At 36.9% G+C, this 25,281-nt stretch overlaps 1 protein-coding gene across 10 annotated transcripts in view; it reads right to left on the minus strand.

Annotated features, from left to right (window-relative positions):
• Window positions 1-25,281, minus strand: part of cacna1bb (calcium channel, voltage-dependent, N type, alpha 1B subunit, b) — a 178,258-nt gene that overhangs the window by 17,067 nt on the left and 135,910 nt on the right. For 8 of the 10 annotated variants that reach the window (XM_048166478.1, XM_048166473.1, XM_048166480.1 and 5 more), the window contains 14 exons: window positions 24,236-24,332; window positions 22,849-23,009; window positions 20,987-21,127; window positions 20,213-20,414; window positions 16,003-16,167; window positions 14,590-14,700; window positions 12,181-12,264; window positions 11,701-11,703; window positions 10,056-10,172; window positions 7,805-7,870; window positions 5,872-5,963; window positions 5,615-5,765; window positions 4,306-4,433; window positions 2,730-2,826 (listed from right to left, as the gene is read on the minus strand). In XM_048166478.1, the coding sequence (XP_048022435.1) occupies window positions 2,730-2,826; window positions 4,306-4,433; window positions 5,615-5,765; window positions 5,872-5,963; window positions 7,805-7,870; window positions 10,056-10,172; window positions 11,701-11,703; window positions 12,181-12,264; window positions 14,590-14,700; window positions 16,003-16,167; window positions 20,213-20,414; window positions 20,987-21,127; window positions 22,849-23,009; window positions 24,236-24,332 (1,615 nt within the window). The remainder of the gene's footprint in view (window positions 1-2,729; window positions 2,827-4,305; window positions 4,434-5,614; window positions 5,766-5,871; window positions 5,964-7,804; window positions 7,871-10,055; window positions 10,173-11,700; window positions 11,704-12,180; window positions 12,265-14,589; window positions 14,701-16,002; window positions 16,168-20,212; window positions 20,415-20,986; window positions 21,128-22,848; window positions 23,010-24,235; window positions 24,333-25,281) is intronic. The other 2 variants (XM_048166481.1, XM_048166472.1) reach the window with 1 other exon arrangement.

Below are 25,281 nucleotides of genomic sequence, written 5' to 3' on the forward strand. Positions count from 1 at the left end.
GGGTTAATAAAGGCCTTCTGAAGTGAAGCTATGCGTTTGTGTAAGAAAAATATCCATATTTAACAAGTTAAATATCTAGCTTCTGCCAGACCACCTTCCGTACTCAAATTACGGAAAAAGCATAACTGACATCGCGTCAGTTAAGCTTTTTTCTTCATTTGAATAGGGAAGGTGTAGGACGTAGTGTTTTGAGCTGCGAGAGTTTTATACTTTCTTTGTAAGTTGAATACGGAAGACAGTCTGGCGGAAGCCAGATATTTTACTATATTTTTAAATATACTTAAATAAATAAATACTTCAGAAGGCCTTTATTAACCCCCCCGGGGACGTGTGAAATACGTTTATGATGGATGGATGCACTTTCTTGAGCTTCATATTTGTTGATCCCGTTCACTCCATTATAAAGCTTGGATGCGTCAGGATATTTATTAATATAACTCAGATTGTGTTCATCAGAAAGAAGATAGTCATATACACCTAGGATGGCTTGAGGGTGAGTAAAACTTGGGCTAATTTTCATTTGAAAGTGAACTAATCCTTTAAGATTTTAGAATCAGCTGATTTTTGATAGTCATCCTCATTTTGTTCATATAAACACACTGACATCAATGTATATGTCTGCATGTAATGATATAGTATTCCATTTTTCACATGGAATACATATTTCACCCCAAATCTAAAGCAATAATTAAATAAACAAATAAATAAATAAAATGAAGTTTTTTCATTAAGACTTTTTTTTTGCAGAACAATATACTCAATAACTCATCCTGCCAATACAATTTATTTTTAAATTAAAATCAGAAAATGGAATTAAACATGCAACAACAAACAGTAACAAAATGTATCAAAACTTTAAAATGTAAATATAATTTTTGTAATATATAATAAAGGAATGTGTTTGTGCTTAATTGTCATGTAAATAAAGACCCAATGTTCTTCACCTTCTCAAAATATTATTATTATTATTATTTTTTTTTTGGATTTTGGGGTAAAACATGACCTGATGCCTGGTTCAGACTACATGATTTTGCCATGATCTGCTTGAGGTATGGTGTCATGGGGATTCGTAAATGACAATGGGCATCGGGATGCAAGATTCGATCGATTCAGCTTGTGTAGTGTGTCATAGTGGACGACAACCGATGCTGCATCTGTGATGCTTCACGACGTCACGACAGAAAGACTAGCATGTTTAATTTTTTTCGGACGCTGTTAAGCCATTGTTTGTTTACGCTCATGCACCTTCTGTCAGTTGATGGTCCCGCCTTCTCGATGACAGCACGCACATTGTTAAAGACGGCAAGCGATGAATGGTCGGGTAGCAACGTATAGTCTGACATGTTTCTTGTCCACGACAAGATTTCAGGAGTCGAAATCATATAATCTGACACAGTGGCTATTGTAACTGACAAAAATACAGTGTAGTCTGAACCCGGAATGAATTTGTTCTTGACAGAATTTGTAAGAATCTACTTTAGTCTTTTGTGTAAGAAGTCTTGTTATTAAATATTGGCAGTCTGCATGTGGACAGCTATGACTACTGTCCACATCGAGAATGCAAATACATGTGCACTGAAACATGAGGTGTTTTCATAGAGTCAGCGATGACCTTCAGAGAGGATGATGATCAGAGAGCGAGAAAAGATAGCATGCTGACCAACCAAAACCAAGAGCCACAGCAGCACCCACCACACAAACACATCACTCAAGATGAAGTCAGAGCAAACGCTTCACACATTAACACACTCAGCGGTAATTGAAAATAGAGGTGAAAAGAAAACATGCAAAATAAACAGAGAATGGATCTGTTTCTGTGGTGTAGTGTATAAGAGCGTAAAATCATGCACAGGGACAACACTCTTCCTTCATTAGAGAGCGTAGGCCAGTGAAGACATGTTTCCACAACAACTACCAATAAAAAAAGAGAAAGGAGGAAAGGACGCTCCACTGAGCACACATCTACAGCAAGCTTTTGCTCTTTCCTCCCTGTTGATTCAGGGCTCTGATGTGGGGGGAGTGGGGGCTTGTTCTATTTAGAGCTCGCTGGAGAACGTCGCATCCTCAAGCCTACACTCACACACACTGTGTGGCCTCAGAGAGTAGCTCAGCAGACAGCCACGGACGCGTGTCTCTTGAACGTTACCCATTCAGACAGCTGGAACAGGGTGTGTAAACTTATTGACTCGGAGGCAGCTCTCAAAGTGGCAGAACGGGCTGCGACCAAAACAGGCAGCCCTGTACCAGTGACGTTTGAGATTCAGTTTCGATATTCAGATTTTCTCATTTTTTTCCCGCACTATTCTTTACTTTCTCTTACATGATGCAACAATTTTAGTACAGCTGCCTTAGGAAATTCAGCGCTTACTGTATATTTATTCTACTGCCTACATTTGTTCGGTTTCAAAATCTATTGAGCTGCCTATCAGGACAGCATTTTAAGCGCATACTCAAGACACAAACGCTGCTTACTAGTATTCTGCCTTCTAAAAAACTTAGTGAGCATTAGAGACTTACTAGTATTCACAAGGTTTTGTAACAGAACTATCGTTTCAGTTTAAATCTAGCATTTTGAGAACATCAGTGAGATCAAAAGACACATAAAAAAAAGCACAACATGAAACACACACGAAAAATCACTTCCACAGTTAGAACACTGACTGACAGCCACATCAGCCAATGAGAGGACAGAGGAGGAGCCAAGGAAAGGTCAGGGGGACGGGATCTACCTTGTAGGCGATTCGTGGAGGACATTTCTTTCCCAAACCTAGCGGAGGGGACATGTGGCGAAGCATCTCGTACATATCGAGGTAGGACATGCGTCCACTTCACAGGGGCGACACCCAGAGTTCAAAGGTCACACAGACAAGAAAAGGAGAGTAGTGGAGAACATGATGGAAATGTGATGTGAATGAGAGAAAGAAAGGGAAATGAACAACAAAAAAAAAGCATTGTTATTAAGGATTCTGAAGGAAGGTCAAGGGTATCTGATACCATCTTGTCTCAGAAGGACGGATGGATCATGCCTGCTTTTCAGGCTGCCGGTGATCCAGGGATGAAGAACATGGCATGATGGGTTTGGCCTGAGGGGCTGCAGTCTGGAGCTTCTGTTCTTGCATGCTAGGATGCAACCACGGCTAACCAATCAGATACTCAGGAACAAAGCTAATATTTGGCCTAATTTTAAGCACTGTATTAACAGAGCAAATAAAAGCTGCTCTAGTACATCAGTATTTACAACAACCAGACAGAAATGTGAATTTTGTGAACATATGGGATTAGTTTGGGATGAGAGATTTAGCATTTGGCTTTGTTTCCTGGTTACCATGGTTACCCATATTAAAATTAGTAAGGGAAGAGGGGGAGTATAATCCAATCAGACATCAGGCATTTTATGGGCATTCGATTTTACAGCACCGCCCTCTAGAGGGAAGGCGTGTAGGTTTTCAAACCTTGTATGCCACCCTATTAGGGCACTTCTTTCCTAAGCCAAGGGGGGGTGAGATTACGCGCAACAAATTGTACATATCCATATACCGTATCCTTCCGCTGAAAAAAACAGATAAGGGTTAAAAAGACAGATTTTAATACATTTTTTCCATATTCCGTCTACATATGTATTCAAAATATTCATGCTTATTGAGGGTGCGTTTACATGACAACGATGTACTAAAAACCGAAACGTTTTTCCTTTGCGTTTTTTGCACACAGACAAAAACATTGTCAAAACGACCCCTGTTTATACAGATCCACGATAAAAAACTAAAAATGTTGTATTATGCATGCAGGCCAGTAGATGGCGATGCATGAACACAGAATACACATGCACATGACTTCACTGTTTTTTAAAAAAAAATCATGTTTTTGTAGTTTACACGGAGACAATAGCAGTATAGTTTTCAAAAACTTGCATTTTGAATCCCGTTTGTGTTTTCGCAAGTTCGCGTTTTCAGGCCCCCAAAGCGCCATTGTCAAACGGTGTCGTGTAAACGGCCCCTTTTCAAGTTAGAATGGATTACACTGACAGAGAGGATAGGATTCAAATCCGTTCTGCTCAAGATAGACTAAAAGTGGATGGCGTGCAAAGATTTGCATTCCTCAGCATAGACAAAGCTTGAGGATTTGATGTTAGCCATGGTCACACAGTAAAATGGGATTCTTGTGACTTAAGGCCATGAGTAAATCAGACACAGTGCCGGTGGCGTACCCTCTTAAGCCGGCATCTTTCAATCACTTAGTCTTGAGCTGTCACATTCTTTTAAAGAGGCACTAACTGAGGTGACACAGTGGAGGAGAGATACGCACCAGGCGGCAGGGTCGTACTCAGCCCAGACCCGGATGAACTCGTCGAGGTGATGAGGCCCGAGAATAGAAGCGTCACGTGTCAGGTACTCAAAGTTATCCATGATGACAGCAACAAACAGATTCAGCATCTGATGGTTGTAGGAAGGATTATTAAATATAAAAGGAGAAATCTCAATCAGAATTATGTTACAAGATGTACAAGTGGCATCTTATTGGCTAGACTTAAAGGAAGTTTTCACTGATTAAAGCCAGTGTACTCTACGCAATTTTTTGTTTTGCATACTATTTTGTTTGTGCATATACTCTACACCTATCAAAAGTTTGAGGTCGGTTAGATTTTTAAATGTTTTTGAAAGAATTCTCTTATGCTCAGTAAGGCTGCATTTATTTAATCAAAAATACAGTAAAAGTAATATTGTGAAATATTGTTACAATTTAAAAAAAATTCTAATTTAATACATTTTAAAATGTAATTTCAGAATTTTCATAGAGTTTCAAAACTGAATTTTCTGCAGCAATTCAGTAATCATTCTAATATGCTGATTTGGTGCTTAAGAAACATTTCTTCTAATTATGACTGTTGAAAACAGTTGTGCTGCTTAATATTTTTATGGAAATTGTAATAATTTTTTTCCAGGATTCTTTGATGAATGGAAAGTTAAAAAACGAATATCATTTATTTGAAATAGAAAATTGAGTAAAAATTGAAAAGTCTTTACTGTAACTTCACTGACCCCAAACTTTGGAATGACAGTATTGAATGAACAGGCCGTTAACAGACTAGTTAATATATAGATCCATTTTTGGGCACTTGGTAGACATCTTCATCTTCTGTACGTGGATTAGGATGTTGTGTCCAAGTAAGAGCATGCATGACTGCTGAAAGGGATCGTTTAACCAAAAATAAAATGTCATTCCAAACTTATGACATTATTTCCCTGTGGAACACTAAAGGAGAAGTTTAGCAAAATGTCTCAGCTGCTCTTTTTTATACAATGACAGTGGATAGGGACCAGGGGTTGTAAAGTTCCAAACAAGAACCTCAAAAGCATAATTTAACTGGTCAACATAACTTGTGCACTTTATTTCAAGTGCTCTGAAGCCTTAAAGTAGCTTTGTATTAAGAATTATGTCATTATCTGCTGAAAACCTCACTTGACAGCCATTGTCACCATTTTCTTTCATTGTTTTTAAAAGAGAAGCTTAGACATCCTGCTATAACTAACAAAGAAAGTCATAAAGGTTTGAAACAATGGCAGCATTGTCATTTTAAGTGTATCTGTTTGAATGTGAGATGTGCTCCACTAACCAGGAAAGAACAAAGAAAGATGAAAGAGACAAAGTAGAAGTAAGCGAAATCACTGCCGCACTCTTTTCCACTGTAGCCAGATTCGTCGTCACATGGCCTTTCGCTCAGACAAGCCAACATGATCTCGTGCCAACCTTCCCCTGTAGCACTCCTGTAAAATACATGTACACAAACAGCTAAAGTCAGAAACTTTGGCTTCACTTGTGCTAAATTGCAACAGTACTAAGAGTTGAACAGAAATTAAACAATGGCTTTACCTGAACAACAACATGAGGGCCTGAAAAAAGGTTTGGAAGTTATTGTGATGATTGATGGCTGACTCTTCATTCAACTTGATGTTACCAAACACCTGACACAGAGAGAAAAGCACATCAGCATTCTAATTTTGGATGAATTAGAGACAATGCAAGCATTTTTGGTGGAGATGGGCCGAGAAAAACATTGCACGATGTGTGCACTTTCCTATTGGAGCTTCATGAAAATACCTGCAGGGACTGTCTCAATAATTCAGACTGCCTGGAGGGTATGTTACAGTAAGCATCTGCAGTATTAACAATGCCACATACACATATTGCACAAATTGTGACTCATGTTTCTGAATTTTATGGCTTTATGTCAGACAGCAGGCACGTAAATAAACACACTGACTCACTCAAATCTACAGAGTTGTAATGCACTGACAGACAGTAAAACAAATCACAATAATCCGTCAGCCGCATATATTATGAAAGTTCATCCAGTGACCAAGGATGGATCATCTTTTTTGGTGGCATATGCACAGTGTATAATAAAAGTAATATATTTATACACATTTCTGCCACCAAGAATGCATATCAAACCCACTGCTAAGAGCGTACTTTCTATTACTCCTAAAACAATTGACTTGTCTGAAGCATTTTGGGCCAAGTTATGTCTTTTCATGACCATGTAAAGTCAGTAAACCCTGTAACTTTTGCACAATATGGATACCACAGAGGGAGTATTTACACAGGAAATACATTGGTAACACATAACCAGATATTCACACACCTAGTGCAACTAAATTAACACATTTATGTTCAAGTATTAATGGACACTACTGTTTAAAACATTCGGGTAAAACAGGAATATTGTGAAATAATATTACAATTTAAAATAACTGGTTTATTTTTAATACATTTTAAAATGTACTGTATTCCTGTGATGGCAAAACTGAATTTTCAGCAGCCACTACTGTTGTACAGCTTAATATTTTTTTCTGGAAACTGTGATATTTCCCCCCCAAAATTCATTGATGAAAAGAAAAAAAAAATATTTATTAGAAATTTAAATATTGTTACTGTCACTTTTAATCAATTTAAAGCATCCTTGTTGAATTTATAAAAAAAAAAAAAAAGCCTGACTTTTGAACAGTAGTGTAAGTGCACTAACAAAAAGATTTAGTTTAATTTAACAAAAATATAAGCTTCACATTTATGATTTAAAACACAAGCTCTTGCCCCACATATTTTAATTACGAGGTAAACACAGTTTTACAGAATGAAGGGTGTGAAATTGTCTGTGGTAATCAACAGAATGTCACATGGTGTAAATAAAGCTTGAAATTGAACCACGAATCTAATAAGCTTATAATCCAAATCCTCCCATAAAAATATCAGAAAGGTTGCAAAAACAGGTTCAAAACCACGTTTTATGCTGAATGATGAAGTGAACAAACAGTTGGCGGCAGGAGTTCCAAGCGTACAGCTGATTACATGGCTTACTGATGATGTTATTTTCCCAGTCTTACAGGATACAATTAGGATTGATTTACAATGCAGTCCCAATCTACTAGATGGCAGACGCCATCATTTCCAACACAATCTGGGAGATTGCCTGTGTGTCCTTAAATGAGCAATCAAACTTAAAGATGAGATCAGTCCGTTAGACTGGAACAATGGCCTCTTTTTCATAAAGTAGCTTTCATATGGAAAAACACCACCTGCCCATGCAAAACGCTTATGGTTAAACATATATCGCTTTGCTTTTTAAAAAGATTACCGAAAAGGTCAATACTCTGTTTATCATGTTGAAGCTGTTAAATGTGAAGCAAAATGCACGCAGCAGCTCTGGTGATGAATCCATGGTGTAACAGGCTCAGATGGAAAGGTTGTATGAAGGGTAATGTTTATGAGAGAGCAACAGAGGCTTTTAAAGTCCTCTGGATCTCACCTGCATCCCGATGATGGCGTAAATGAAGAAGAGCATTGCAATGAGGAGACACACATACGGCAAAGCCTGAGGACAAAATACAGTTGTTTAGAGACAAACATAAACGTTATAGAAACATTGGACTGATTAACCTTCTGATGCACCTGATCTAGACAGGCAAAGATAATCATTTATTATAGTATGTTATATATAATAAATGATATATAATCATTTATTATATATGTTTTTTATATGTTTAAAGACAAGGGTTTAAAAACAGGCATATTCTTTGCAGAACATTATATGTAAACATATACAGTGCTGGATACATTACTTACAAATTATAGTCCATTACTGAACACAAATGAAAACTGCAGTTAGTAACAATCTATTACCTTACACATTTTAGGTAATATAATCTGACTAAATGTTATCACATAGATTTGAATAGAATAACCTTGTACCGTTGTCATCAACATTATTAAGCGCATTAAACATTACATTACGTCTGAGTTTTGGTGAAGGAACTGCAGGAAATAAGTTGATGAAAAGGTAATAATTAATTATGTAATAATTATTTATTAATAATAATTAAATTAGTAATTAATTAAAATTTTAAAAAAAATTGCATTTAAAGGATTAGTTCACTTTCAAATGAAAATTAGCCCAAGCTTTACTCACCCTCAAGCCAACCTAGGTGTATATGTCTCTCTTCTTTCTGATGAAAACAATCAGAGAAATATTAATAAGTATCCTGATGCATCCGAGCTTTATAATGGCAGTGAATGGGGGTCACTAGTATGAGCTGAAGAACGTGCTTCCATCCACATCGATCCATCATAAATATGTGACCGCCTTCCGTATTCAATGTACGAAGAAAGTGTAAAACTCTTGCAGTTCACAAAGCTTACGCTACGTCCTATGCTTTCCCTATTTAACTTACGGAAAAAGTGTAACTGACATGTTTACAGTTTACACTTTCTTCATAACTTGATTTTTTTTTTACACAAACAAATCATTTTGCTTCAGAAGGCCTTTATTAACCCCCCGGAGCCATGTGGAGCACATATTTATGATGGATCGATCTAGATGGAGCACTTTCTTCAGCTCATACTTGACCCCCATTCACTGCCATTATAAAGCATGGGTATGTCAGGATACTTATTATTATTTCTCTGATTGTTTTCATCAGGAAGAAGAGAGACATATACAACTAGGTTGGCTTGAGGGTGAGTAAAGCTTGGGCTAATTTTCATTTGAACGTTAACTAATCCTTTAATTATTTAAGAAAATGTTTCATTTTTTCAGAATAAAACACAAAAACTGTAAATGTAAATGTAACTGTAGTCTGATTATGAGTATTTTAAAAAGTAATAAAATCGTTTATATTATTAATAATAGAATTTTTGGAATCTGATCCAGATTACATATAATAATTTCCTACCCAGCACTGTATGTATTATTTATATGATATATTTTCATGGAAATTATTGTTGACAATTAAAGGGTTAGTTTACCCAAAAATGAAAATAACGTCATTAATTACTCACCCTCATGTTGTTCTCCATCCGTAAGACCTTCGTTCATCTTTGGAACACAAATTAAGATATTTTTTATGAAATCCAATGGCTCGAATCAGTGGTTTGGAGCGCCAAAGTCACATGATTTCAGTAAACGGGGCTTCATTTACACGATCTGACCCACTGATTTGAAACAAAAGATTTGTAAAGCTTCGAAGCAGTGTTTTGAAATCGCCCATCATTAGATATCATTGAAAAGTCGTTATTTTGTTTATTTTTTGCCACACAAAAAGTATTCTCGTCACTTTATAATATTAAGGTAGAACCACTGTAGTCACATGAACTGCTTTAAATATGTCTTTAGTAGCTTTCTGGTTCTTGAGAGGTTCAGTGACATTGCTGGCAATAAAGGCCTCACTGAGCCTGAGGATTTCATCAAAAATATCTTAATTTGTGTTCCGAAAATGAACGAAGGTTCACATGAGGGTGAGGAATAAATGACATTATTTTCATTTTTGGGTGAACTAACCCTTTAATGTTGTCTAAGGGGCCATTCACACAGAACGTGTTCCACGCGGGCAGTGGAATGGGGAAAAAAGCAAAGGTCTCGAGATGCGTTTTTCAAAAGTTGAACTGATTTTAACTTAAGCGTCGTTTTTAGAATGCCACGTCATGCGCGAGATGCAAGACGTGAGCTCAACGGTCATACAAACAATGGAAAAGTTGCACATTGTCAAAGGTTAAGGTCTGACCTTAAATGACTGAACGAAGGTCCAGAGCAGGATGCGAATGGTGTAGCCCTGCCGGAGGAGTTTAATGAGACGAGCGGCCCGGAAGAGTCTCAGGAAACTCAGATTAATCTTCTTATCCTGGATACAAGAAAGAAAGAAAGATCAGAGGCGCATCACTGGCGCTGTATCTCAACCCGAGACGAAAAACGCATCCTCAGTCAGTCAGAGTGTCAGCAATGGCCTCTATTAGATCTGTTATTGATAAGGTATTAAAGCTAGTTAGTCTCATGCAGGACAATGTTGTTGATAGTCTTGCATGAACATGCTTTTATCTATTAGGGATGGGTGATATGACCAAAATCTTATATCTCAGTGTTATAAAATCAACAATACTTCACAAATTATAGATATTTTTATTTATTATTTTTTTTAGTATATTTTAATTTTTGAGTTTATTATTTTGTTCTTTTTATTGGACACAAACCAATGAAAAAATATTCATAAACAGTTAAAAACAAAGAAATTTAAATACAGAACTTCACAGTATATATTGCCCATGTATATACCACCCATCCCTACTCTTTCAATACTGGAAAAGGGGTAAAAATAGGGAAAATCTATTCGTCATTTGCCATGTTTCCATCCAGCTTACCGAATTTAATAATTTTATGCGCAAAATTGGAATATCACATAAAACATCTGCGAATAATGCACCATTTCCAGAGCGTGCAGACAAAACGCATTAAACGTTGTCATGTTATCTTGCGTTCGGATGTGTTTGTGAACGCAATCATGTGAGACAGTTCTGGGAGGTCATTATGCCAATTTATTATGATGACAGACTTTGGGCTCAGGCATTTCAGAATAACTAAACCAATATTTGAAATGCTGTGCAATGAAACTGATCCGCTGGTTACTCCAGTTATACAGTCACATCCACTGTCAAGGCAAAGTCACATGAGATTTTTTTTTACAGCAAATCAAGGGATTTATTCGGTAAATGTGTTTTCATCTTAGTTTATGCACACCTACTTATTGGATGAAAAAAAAATGTATGCACATTTTTCACTCCAGTGTTTTTATGTGATATCCCAAAATGCGCATAAAAATAGGTGGATGGAAACATGGCTACTGTGAATAGACCTTACAAATCCCCCTCACCCTTTACATCTTAGCCTGATGCTGGATTGAACAAATTTGACAATAGTCAAGTCTGATCTCAGCAGGTATAAAGGTGAGCATTCAAAATTAGCATAAAGATGTTTGACAGGAGAAGAGGTTTGGACGAAGACAAGCAGTGCAGGAGCGATGAAGCCACTTACCGTCTGTGCAGTCCATTGGGGAAAGGAAGGGGACAGGTGCCAACAGAGATTAAGCATGAAAACAAGAGTCACAGTGAAATCGTTAGGAGAGGCTGGAGTCCGTCTCCGACATGCAGAGATGCGGCTGTCAACAGTCATTGGGGGAGATCTCTGGATTGTCATCTTCAGCAGATGATTTGGTCTTATAACAGGTCGAATGATTAAGAGTTAATCGAGGTCTTAAGCAAATTCATTTGAAATCATCTACTACAAACGTTGCATGGCCAGATGTTAGCAAATCAGCTAAATGTGGTTTGAAAGTGCCCATTTTTGATTTACAATATATTATATTTACATGTGCATACCGTCTAATTTATATATATATATATATATATATATATATATATATATATATATATATATATATATATATATATAGGACTGAGCAGAATGAGAAAAACTTATTTTCACTATGAAAAATGTCCTTTTATTAAAATATTTTTTGAAAGATTTGAATAAAAAATCCACAACTTTTGACAATTTTCAAATTTCCTAATAGTTCAAGGTTTTCAATGGAACTCTGTCCACATGATTTTAACACAATTTTGAGACAAACTGAAAGCAGACTTAAAGTGCAACACAAACGCGACACAAAAAATAAACGCTGAAAGCTCACAGAGACATAAAGTTACGCTTCAAGAGCTTCTCATCTAGAACTTCTACTGCAGAAAGATACATAATTTATAACATCTATCATATGTGTTGAAATTTAAAATGATTTTATTTTTTAAATGCCTTTGAATTTTGGTTCTCAAAAGCTTTGATGTGCTTCTTTGATGACTCACCTTGATCTCAGTAACCAGAATGTCTGTGATGCTCCCCAGCACAGTAACAAAGTCAAAAATGTTCCATGCCTCCTTCAGGTAGTTCTGCAAACATAGAGAAAAATATGCAACACGCTAATATCAAACTCTGTTGGAATCAGTTGAATGAGACAAATCACCTATAAGGAGTGTTATTTAAGTGCCATGTGGAGTTTCTGCAATAAAAGAGTTCAAAAACCAGTCTTTTTTAAAGGTTTGATTTCAGTTATGATGTTGTGTTAAAGGTGAAAACAGCTAGAGTTAAATTTTGTGAATGAATCATTTATTCTTAGCCCACTTTAAAACTACACTTATTCCTAATCCTTAGAGACATCTTTGCGCATTTTAGTTATCAATTTAGCTTAAGTATGGACTGATTTCACTTGTAAAAACACTTTTGTAAAAAGCTTTTACTATTCTAGTGAGGACAATGTGGCACACAAAAACAGGCAATCTGAAATGCAGACATTAGTGAGTCGTGTTCTTTCAAGGCAGGACGGTCTGTCAGGTGTCTTAGCCTTGGGTCCATGTCTCTCCTGAACGCTGCAAAGATTAGTCAACTGCTGCTCGACATGGATCCCGGACAGAGCAACATGAGCGAGACCCATTCATCAACCCTGGGCTCCGAACAGGTGGAGGTAAACGCAAGCGTCACGCACCACAAAAGCTTCTTAATAAACGAGCCTCATAAATGGAAATGGAGCTTGAGATGAGACCTTCTGCTGCAGGTCAGACCAGCCGTCACTGAAGAGAAATTTATGATGCATCGCTCATACTGTACACTCAGCCATACTCATACTTACACATTCTTCTCACCCACAGGGCCGTCATTAGCCTCTCGCTGATTTCACAGTTCTGATGGCCTTGCAGGCTGGTCAATCAACCGACAGAGCACAGCTTTATTCTTACTTTTTTTCAGTTCCTCTCAACTTTGGATCAAAGCCTTGCAGTTTATTCTGGCCGAGAATTGCCCTATTTGCCTATTTTAAGTTTAAACACTCATAGATGCCCAAACTGGGGCCTGCAGGACATGACATGGCAACTTTGGCCCACGGGCCACAGTGTGGGCATCTCTGAGATAGAGCATTTCATGAGGGATGTCATGAGGGGAAAAATATAAAAAACCTGCCGTTGAAGTAGATGTGTGCCGTTTATTCTGTAATACTGTTTATAGCAGCAATTAATATGCATAATATTGTTACTGTGGGCACTGAATAATTCTAGATAACATATTAGCATAACCGTTTTCATTTCTCTGAACCTACAGTAGCTTAATTTACATCAATGAGTCAAGACTCAAAGCGATCTAAACGCAACTGTTTAACATGCCCACTGTGTGCCCCATCTGACTGAGAATGAGAGTATAAACAAAACTTAAAACCCTTAATCCTATCCAATACCTAAACTTAACAACTACCTTACTAACTATTAATAAGCAGTAATTAGGAGTTTATTGAGACAAAAGTCGTTATTAGTTAGTTAAAGGATTAGTTCACTTTCAAATGAAAATTAGCCCATTAGCGGAAAATGAGCTGAATCACGGACTTCTGACATGGCTCTCTTTTCATACAGATTACATAAACACAGAATGTTTGTTTTCGATTTGACTTACATGATTTAAAACCTGACATTTCAACGTTTCTTTAGACATAAGTGTCATTTTTTTTGTCATTAGTATTCATAAGTTACAGTTCATTTTCTGAGAACTATCAGATCGGATTTCGTTCAGAGGGAGACGAGAGATCACGCATCATGTTAGTTTTCTTTATTTTACAAAAAGCACAACATTGTGTTTTTACTCTGAGTGTACACAAATAAAAGAAGACATTCTGTAGTTTCAATTGATATATTACTTATGTCTCTATGACAAGAAATTATGGAGTATTTTAAGTCTGTTTTGCTGCAATGTGAAAAAAATCCTGCAAAACGCGCCGGCGCTTTAACGGACTCCAGAGAGTTAATAAATATCCTGACGCATCCAAGCTTTATAATGGCAGTGAACAGGGGTCACTAGTATGAGCTAAAGAAAGTGCTTCGTAACTTCGTAACTCAGAAGGCCTTTATTAACCCCCCAGAGCCGTGTGGAGTACACGTTTATGATGGATGGATCTAGATGGAGCACTTTCTTCAGCTCATACTAGTGACCTCTGTTCACTGCCATTATGAAGCTTGGATGTGTCAGGATATTTATTAAAATATCTTTGATTGTGTTCATCAGAAAGAAGAAAGTCATATACACCTTTTCATTTGAAAGTTAACTAATCCATTAATAGTTTGATATAATGCAACTTTTACTTTCAGCCCACAACCTCAATCAAGTTAGATTTTTGGCCCTTCATTGTAAAAAGTGACTGTAATGATAAAAGATTAGTGGAGTCTCTCCACTCTCACCAGAGGGCCAAAGGCGATGACCTTGAGAATGCACTCCAGTGTAAAGAGAGCCGTGAAGATGATGTTCAGCCACTTCAACATGTCCTCATACGGTTTAGGAGCATCATGGAACTGCAGAGGAAGAAAAAACATACAGTGATAGTGACTCACTCTGCACTCAAATATTCAAAAGACCTGTAAAATAGGCTTTCATGACTCCAAAATTAGAAATGACTTATTCATAACTGACTATTCACAAACATAATTTCATATGCAATAATCAGCATTGCTGAACCTCAATCAACCTTGGCAATGCCTTACACTCTAACTTACAGATAAAGGGCACTTCCTGTTGGCAGCTTACCAGACGAACAATTGACTGATGAACTCTGAGCTGCACTAGACCGTTCCCAAGGGAAAAAAAGCATTATGCCTGTATGTTTGGATGCACTGATTTAATCTAAAAAGCCTCTTTTTGTTCAATTTAATTAGACAGTCTTCTGTATTACTGCCAGGCCACAGGGAGAAAAAAGCATCCTAGATAAACATCTAATGGTAAATTTCCCTTTTTTTAACCTGTTAACTGTCACCCCCCTTTTTGAGAAAAGAGGTAAAAATGCACTCTGAAAATGGTTGTAATTCATGAATGCTGTGGAATACAGACCTAAAGTTGGTCTAGTTTTAAAGAGGAAGTTTATGTTTAAAGTAAAGTAAATATACTGCACTAAACATTTTATATTATACACAATATATATTTTACTAAATAATTTGGATTGCTAGAAAATCAAAGCCATATGTCTAAAAAAGTTGTGTTCCAAATTTGAAGTTGATATCACAAAAAATGAGGTTCCTGTAAGAATTTGCACTATAGAATATATCAGTGCCTGCCCACTCTTTCAGCGGCGCTGGTCCCGGAAATATTTTTTCCATTCAGTTCTCCCATAGGGATTTTAAAAAAGTATTTGTTAAAGCGCTATAAGCCATGAACAAAGCCAACCAGCTACGAGGTGAATCATAACATTACAAAGCAAAAAAGTGTTAAAAAATCAGACAAAAAGACAAAGGCACAACACTGTGTACAGTAGTTAACGGCTTTAGTGAGGAAAAGAACTACACTCCCATGAAGCACTGCACACAGCATAATCAAATTAAAAAAGATGGAGAAATATAAAACTTCTCATTTTACAAATACTGATTATATATAAAAAAAATACATTTTAAATTCATTACAAAATATGCATACATATACAAATATTTAAGTGTTTTGAGAGCGTAGCGAGGTTGACTCGATTACATCATTCGCAGTCCTTCATGGGAGTGGGCGGAGCTAAAGAGTTCTTTTGGCGCGGTTTGCTCTTTGACTCTCTGACTGGTAGAATTTTCTGCACAGCATCATGCCTAATGTAGTTTTTCACCACAAAAAATCTGTTTTACCTTCATCATGAGGACTACTGTGTTGACGGCAATCATGCTCAGGATGGAGTACTCAAATGGAGTGGACACCACAAACTTCCACATCTTGTACTGGTAAGACTGCTTGTCCTGCGGCATGTAGCGGGTCAGAGGTTTGGCGTTGATGGCAAAGTCAATACAAGCTCGCTGTTGACGAAATCAAAGCACACTTATATCATCATGAAGTCCTCAGCAAAATGTTGAAATGAATGTCTACATGCTTAAAACTACTCATCACCCTGATCTTTCCATGTTTGATTATTAGAACAGCATTGGTATTCCCAGAGCTCTCTACATCAAACAAATGAAAGGCTGTGAACGAATGAGTGCTTGAAGACAACCATCAAACCAGCTGCTCAAATCAGAACAGAGTTACAATACAGCACAGATGAATGTTTAAACACAGACTAATATTTCCTCTGAGAGAATATACAGATCAGAGGCAAATACTGTATAAAGAAATCAGAAAAAAAGAGGAAAATGAAGAAACAAAATCTAGTGCTGCATAATCATGCTGCCTTTTAAGATACCCTTTTTTCCAAATTCAAATGACGCATTCCCAGAATTCACTGCAATGAGCTCAGTGGTAAAAAAATCCATACACCAGTCCATATTCACTGTAAAAAACTATTTTCATGATTTTTCACATTTTTTTCTTTTGTTAAATCAACTTAGATAATTAATGTAGCACAGCTACCCTAATATCTTGAGTTTCTGTTGATTAAACCAATCCCCTTCATTGTATTAACTCAAATTTTTAATTTCAATGAACTCAAAATTTTAAGGCAACCAAGAAACTTATACAAACCCGATTCCAAAAAAGTTGGGACACTGTACAAATTGTGAATAAAAACAGAATGCAATGATGTGGAAGTTTCAGATTTCAATATTTTATTCAGAATACAACATAGATGACATATCAAATGTTTAAACTGAGAAAATGTATCATTTTAAGGGAAAAATAAGTTGATTTTAAATTTCATGGCATCAACACATCTCAAAAAAGTTGGGACAAGGCCATGTTTACCACTGTGAGGCATCCCCTCTTCTTTTTACAACAATCAAGACAAGTTGCTCAAGTTTAGGAATAGGAATGTTGTCCCAGTCTTGTCTAATACAGGCTTCTAGTTGCTCAACTGTCTTAGGTCTTCTTTGTCGCATCTTCCTCTTTATGATGCGCCAAATGTTTTCTATGGGTGAAAGATCTGGACTGCAGACTGGCCATTTCAGTACCCGGATCCTTCTTCTACGCAGCCATGATGTTGTAATTGATGCAGTATGTGGTCTGGCATTGTCATGTTGGAAAATGCAAGGTCTTCCCTGAAAGAGATGACGTCTGGATGGGAGCATATGTTGTTCTAGAACTTGGATATACCTTTCAGCATTGATGGTGCCTTTCCAGATGTGTAAGCTGCCCATGCCACACACACTCATGCAACCCCATACCATCAGAGATGCAGGCCTCTGAACTGAGCACTGATAACAACTTGGGTTGTCCTTGTCCTCTTTAGTCCGGATTACATGGCATCCCAGTTTTCCAAAAAGAACTTCAAATTTTGATTCGTCTGACCACAGAACAGTTTTCCACTTTGCCACAGTCCATTTTAAATGCGACTTGGCCCAGAGAAAACGCCTGCGCTTCTGGATCATGTTTAGATATGGCTTCTTTTTTGACCTATAGAGTTTTAGCCGGCAACGGCGAATGGCACGGTGGATTGTGTTCACCGACAATATTTTCTGGAAGTATTCCTGAGCCCATGTTGTGATTTCCATTACAGTAGCATTCCTGTATATGATGCAGTGCCGTCTAAGGGCCCAAAGATCACCGGCATCCAGTATGGTTTTCCTGCTTTGACCCTTACGCACAAGATTGTTCCAGATTCTCTGAATCTTTGGATGATATTATGCACTCTAAATTATGATAACTTCAAACTCTTTGCAATTTTTCTCCGAGAAACTCCTTTCTGATATCGCTCCACTATTTTTCGCCACAGCATTGGGGGAATTGGTGATCCTCTGCCCATCTTGACTTCTGAGAGACACTGCCACTCTGAGAGGCTCTTTTTATACCCAATCATGTTGTCAATTGACCTAATAAGTTGCAAATTGGTCCTCCAGCTGTTCCTTATATGTACATTTAACTTTTCCGGCCTCTTATTGCTACCTGTCCCAACTTTTTTAAAATACAAATGTTGCCCTATTCAAATAAATATTTTTAATAAAAATGTTGCCATATTCAAATAAAGGTTTTTAAAATGTAGGCTAAGTGTCACTAATTAAAACTAATTATATATATATATATATATATATATATATATATTTTTTTTTTTTTTTTATTTTTTTTTTACACTATTCAATCATTTGTAAGTGTGAACTCATGAAAACCATTGCCACAGGTAATCAGACAATATTTATTTATTTGTTAAAGATTTATTTTTGCCATCTCAAAATCTATATTCAAATCTATAAATCAAAATGTATTGCATTTATGAAGAAACAGTTGAGCATCTAAGGCTCTATCTCTATTCCCTCAATGGTGTACAGTGTCTTTGGGTGGATTAGGACTGTTTGTGATTTGGTCTTAGTGACTTAGGAGTCATCTTGACTACTCCTAACGTTTCACAGATTTAGGAGCTATTTTTAGCACTAAAATGCTTTGTGAAATACTCTTAGAGCAAAAATTTAGGACTCCTAAAATTAGGACTGACACACCCATTATTTTTAAGAGTTTCTCCTAAATCTGCAATTTAGGAGCTACTTTTAGCCTTAAGATGTTTTGTGAATACGGCCCCAGATCTTGGAAGTAGGGGACATTTCCTATTTTCAAAATGCAACTGAAAACTCTATTATCTATTAATTATCTATTAATTAAAAATGGGGACAACTGCTTTTTTTAAATTGTTGTGGGTTTCATATACTATTATTATAATTAATAATTATTATGTTTGCCGGTCAAACTGACCCTAATTGGATTTTAGAACAATTCAGTAAAAATTACAGTATGAAAAAGCTGCAAATAGCAAACAGATCAAAACAATATTATATTATAACAAAATTAGGACTTCACAAAAAAAAAAAAAGAAAGAAAAAAAAAAAAGGCCATACTTCAGATTAGTGTCCAATTCTCACTATTAAAGGGATAGTTCACCCAAAAATGAAAATTCTGTCATCATTTACTCACCCTCAGGTTGTTCCAAAGTTGTATACATTTTTTTGTTCTGCTGAACACAAAGATATTTTGAATAATGTGGGAAACTGAACAGTTCTGGGGCACCATTGACTTCCATAGTATTTCTTTTTCTACTATGAAAAAAAGAAATTTTTACAGGGTTTGGAACAACTTGAACCCTTTAACTAACTATTAACTTTGACTTTTGCCTCAATAAACTCCTAATATATAGTGTATCCAGTACTGCTAAAAACATATTTTTGCTTTAATCAGGTTAGGAGAACATCTGGCTGCCCAGCTAAATGCCTGCTCAGCGTATTTTTTCCCAGCAGGGTACCAACTATGCCTATATAGAGTGCTTCAGATCAGTGATTTGTGAAGTTCAATAATTGTGCCTTAGTAGGCAGCAGGCAACAATGCAGCTTTTAGGTTTTAGAACAGAGGCAGAGAGTTGAAAGAGTTCTGCCTGACTGGTCTGGTAGTTACTCCTGGGGTAAAATTCTGTGCTTTGTGTGTGAGAGCATGTGTTTGTCAAAGGAGCTTAGTCAAGGTAGTATAGATGTAGACAGACAGGTGCGTTGGCCTCACACAGGTGAGAGGAATTCTCTTAAAGGGTTAGTTCACCCAAAAATGAAAATAATGTCATTTATTACTCACTCTCATGTCTTTCTACACCTGTAGAAAGACTCTCTCACTGAGCCATCGGATTTCATCAAAATATCTTAATTTGTGTTCCGAAGATGAACGAAGGTCTTACGGGTGTAGAACGACATGAGGGTGAGTGATTAATGATATAATTTTCATTTTTGGGTGAACTAACCCTTTAAGAACGCTTTTCTTCCAGGCATCTCACAACTGTCCATGCATGTATAGAACAAGACTTCGCCCTTGTATTTGCATACACAATGAAACTTTATTTTAAGCAACACTTATTGGTGCCTACAGTTTACAGTCATCCCATCTACTCATCCGTTCACAGTTGATTTTAACTGACTATGCAGGCCTCCAACTGCCCCATCCTACCTCGTTCTTTTCCAAGCTGCACTCTGACATGGCTTTATCTCCCTGCTCCTGGAACGTGATGATGATCAAAGCCACAAAGATGTTGACAAAGAAGAAGGGGAAGACGATGAAGTAGACCACATAGAAGATAGAGGTTTCCATGCGGTAACCCGGACTGGGACCCTGGTCTTCATATGTGGCATCTACAGAATGTTTCAGCACTCTAGAGAACCACAGGCAGAATGACAGCAAGATAATCACATGCATCAAGGTTAAAATGAGGGAATATATATACAAAAATTAAAAGATTTGGAATGATTATAATTTTGTTTTAAAGTAAAATAAAGTTGGCATGAAATGGAAACTTTGGTCATCTTTTCTTCCCTTTTGTGACGTATATCTAAGTGAAACAACTTCTTGAATTAAAAAAAAGGTAGGGATTTTGTCCATCGTGGATAGATGCAGTGGTTAAGATTACATGTCCCCGTCCATGAAAAACTCAGAGTACCAGAGACAGCTCATAAATGTTACAGAGGGATTTAAGTAAATATGAAAAACTTTCTGGATTTTCTTGATGCAGTGCTTTGAGTTTCTTTCTCTTAAACAAGTATGTGTTTTTCTATGGAATTAAAAGCAGCAGAGACTGGTAAGGAACACAGATTAGACCAGAGAGAGTTGAGCAAGAAGAGAAACTTAATCAGAATAGAGTAAAAGCAGAAAAAGATTAGAGTAAGAAAAGAAACATTAAGTGTTTCAGTGTGATCACCATGTGTGTGTGTGTGGAGGAAGACTCACGTTGGCCAGCCCTCTCCTGTAGAGACAGTGAACAGGGTAAGAAAGGCCCACAGGACGTTGTCATAATGGAAATCATACTTCTTCCACTCGCGAGGCTGCGTCATGGCCACTCCATCACTGCCGTACTCCAGGAACTGACCCCTGAGTCCAGACAGAACACATTTGACCACAAACTCTTCCTTTCTCTTTATTTACTTCCTTTTTTTCCTATTTTGAATCCTCTTTAAGGAAGGAATAATCTATCAAATAACTATCCTAGTATATAAAACATATTAAAATAACACTACTCCACTCTTCCTTTTTCACTTTCCTTTTAACACTTCCTCTGATTCCTTCCTAATTTCTTTACTTCCTTCTGTCCCTTTTCCTTTTTTACTCCCTTTCCACCCTTTCTATGCTCTTCCTTCCCATTTCCTTCCTTTCCTCTTTCCTTCCTCCCTGCCTTAGTTTAAATTTCCTTCCTTCCATCCTTCCTTAATATAACTTCCTTCCTTAATTTAATTTTCCTTCCTTCCATCCTTCCTTGCTCCCTTCATATATTTTCCATTCTTCCCTCCTTCCTTAATATAACTTCCTTCCTTCCTTCCTTAATATAACTTCCTTCCTTCCTTCCTTAATTTAATTTTCCTTCCTTCCTTCCATCCTTCCTTGCTTCATTCCTTAATTAAACTTCCTTCCTTCCTTCCTTCCTTAATATAATTCCCTTCCTTCCTTCCTTCCTTTCTTAATATAATTTCCTTCCTTCCTTCCTTCCTTAATTTAATTTTCCTTCCTTCCTTCCATCCTTCCTTGCTTCCTTCATATATTTTCCTTCCTTCCCTCCTTACTTAATATAACTTCCTTCCTTCCTTCCTTCCTTTTTTCCTTAATATAACTTCCTTCCTTCATTTAATTTTCCTTCCTTCCATCCTTCCTTGCTTCATTCCTTAATTAAACTTCCTTCCTTCCTTCCTTCCTTCCTTCCTTAATATAATTCCCTTCCTTCCTTCCTTCCTTCCTTCCTTCCTTTCTTAATATAATTTCCTTCCTTCCTTCCTTCCTTCCTTGATATAATTTCCTTCCTTCCTTCCTTCCTTCCTTCATATAATTTCCTTCCTTCCTTCCTTCCTTGATATAATTTCCTTCCTTCCTTCCTTAATATAATTTCCTTCCTTCCTTCCTTCCTTCATTTAATTTTCCTTCCTTCCATCCTTCCTTCCTTAATATAATTTCCTTCCTTCCTTAATATAACTTCCTTCCTTCCTTAATTTAATTTTCCTTCCTTCCATCCTTCCTTGCTTCCTTCCTTGATTAAACTTCCTTCCTTCCTTCCTTCCTTTTATTTTCTTCTTCCTTGCTTCCTATATTCCTTCCTTCCTTCTCCTTTTTTGTTCACTCTAGTTCCTTTGCTCCAGGGGTTAATATTGTTAACTAAAACTATTAAAACATTTTAGCTAATTGAAATGAGGCTGAAATAAAATAAAATATAAACAGAGTAAATGTTCTCTTGGCAACTAACTGAAAAAAGTTTGTTGAAGCACTAAAATTCCAGGCTTGAAAAAAAAATCCAATACTGAACTAGACTAAAACTTAAATAGTAATATTAAATTAAATTAAATTAATTAATTATAAAAATAAATTCAAAAAGCTAATTCAAATAACTATCCTAGTATGTAAAACATATTAAAATAACCCTACTTCACTCCTTTTCTTTTTACCTTTTGATTTTCCTGTCTGCCTGAAAACCTTACTTACATTCCTTCCCTCTTCCTTTCCATCTTTTCTACTTTCACTTTCATCCTCCTCTCTCCTCCACTCTATCTCTTCCCTCCATCCATCCATGTAGAATATATCCAGACAGTCCAACCAGAGCACAGCCGTACCTGCAGTCCTTCTCCAGGGCTTTGGACTCATCGGTGCAGTGAAAAAACTTCCCTTTGAAAAGCTGCACAGCAATGACGGCGAAGATGAACATGAAGAGGATGTAAACGATGAGGATGTTGAGCACATTCTTCAGAGAGTTCACAACGCAGTCAAACACAGCCTGGGGACACACAAACAGCACAAATCAGATCTCCTGTAAACAGTGGACAGCCTCGCTGCCACACATGCAGTCTATAATGCACAACTTCATTAAATCCATCTGTGTAGAATGCGTCGCCGTGTGTTAATGTCACAAGGCCTTGGTGAAAGCACACAACTTCGCTAACTGTAGGCTGTGACTTAATTGATTACAGCTCTTGCTCTAGATAGTCATGATTGCACTTAGGCTGAGGATAAAATGTGAGTGGGGGGATGTGTAAATCTACTCATTTTTCTGTCGTTTCTGCTCGTTTAATATCCTCAGGGTATCATTATTAGCACTGAGTAATATATATTTTTCGGCATTAATGCTAATAAGATCTCTGTAGGCAGGTTAAATGTCTCTGTGGTCCTGTGAGGCTTTATCTGTGCATTCGTTTTGTGACTAAGCTAAGCCGCAGTTTTGTTTGTTAGTCTATTATTTATTCTAACGCCACTGGTGATGAATCTTCAGCCAAATGAACAAATTATGGTGTGAAATGTAAGTTTAAATGTATGATATAGCCATGTAATGAGATAACAGTAAGTGTCTCTAAAACGATTTGTTTGTGTGCCTAAGTGTGTGATTTGATTACAGAGAAAGATGCGACAAGGCTGTTAATGTTGAGGTCTACACAAGGGGCATCCCTGCCTGCAAAACGTACACACAAACAAGCACAAATCACACAGTGGTGGCTCCAGGATTTTTTTCTTGGGGATGCTAAGGGGGTGCCTAACAGTTCAGATGGGGTGCTAAGAATTTTTTTTAAGTGCATTAATAACTTGCATTTATTGGATTTTATTTAATTTTCCGTTTTACCTTAAAACCATACATTGACAAGGTCACATTGTAAAGTGTGCACAGTTATTAAGCACATGTTATCAATTTCGCTGAACATCTTTATCATGACTATGAATCAATTATTCTGAGTGCTGGAACAGATAATAAGTTCTTTAAAACTGTTAGTTTTAGTTAACAATAACAACAACAGCATGAACAACACTATTGTTAGCATCTTGTTATTGATGCCTTTCAATAGGACTGTATGCAACTCAAATGATAGATCCTCTATGAGTTTTAATTAATGATAATCTTTCACTTTGGTGGATCTGATCTTGTACTTGTACAACTAAAACCCCCTAATTCCACTGCATGCTCCTCATAAGATAAGAGCTAAGCAGACTAAAAAAAAGATAGCAGGACATTACCTTCAGTTTAGGCAAACGTTTGATGGTCTTCAAAGGCCTCAGGACTCGAAGGACCCTTAGGGACTTGATGGTGTTGATGTCCTTGCCTTTAGTTCCTCTGTAAGGAAAAAGCAATGACTTAGAAACATTTCGAACACGCTTGCATTCACACATTTTAACATACACGATGCATTTTGATGTCATCTGCCAGCACATGCACAAAGCCCGAACTCAATTCAATTACATTTTAATGAGCTAATCACTTCCTCCAGCCCATCATGTAATTCAGAATTACATTAGCTAGAGAATATTTGGTTAGTAGAAAGCATGCTTTCAAGGGGAGGTTATTCTACAGAAACAAACCTACCTCTGAGGATGACAATAAATATCTTTTAAAATTTCTGTAAAATAACACTCATTTACCAGAAAAAGATTCAAAGAAACAATCCATTCAGCAGGAATGGTCTCTTTGTAAAAACCACAGTTGGCCAAGTCATATACTGATGTTCAAAAAGCTTAAAAAAAAAGTTGCCATGTTGCATGGATGTTGTGGGTGGTTGCCAGGGTGTTTCTATTCAGTTGCTAGGGTGTTCTGAGTGGTTGCTTACTGGCCCAAGCCGAAAGACACCCAAATTTCTATGATTTTCTGTGGCCAGTTGCATAAATATCCTAGATTCATCATACAAGTCATCTTATTTTTTTTCTTCAAGACTGGTCATAACTTTTAAAAGAATCACTTAAAAAAAGTAGATTGGCCTAATTCGAATCCGAAATATAAAACAGATTACCCCTTAGCTAATGGCTAGTTCTTTAGACACAGTTTTACCATAGTGGATGTGTTATATGCAAATGGATCCTGGTCTCTAAATATTGTTCAGGTGCGTTATTTACTGCAAGTTTAAGGGATTTTTCGCTTGTTTTATAATCCACCAGGCAAAAGTCATGAATTCTAAACCTACACTGTAAAAAATGCTGGGTTAAAAACAACCCAAGTTGGGTTGAAAATGGACAAACCCAGCGATTGGGTTGTTTTAACCCAACTGTTGGGTTAAATGTTTGCCCAACCT

Source organism: Megalobrama amblycephala, linkage group LG18 (assembly GCF_018812025.1).
Source record: "Megalobrama amblycephala isolate DHTTF-2021 linkage group LG18, ASM1881202v1, whole genome shotgun sequence".
NCBI lineage: Eukaryota > Metazoa > Chordata > Actinopteri > Cypriniformes > Xenocyprididae > Megalobrama > Megalobrama amblycephala.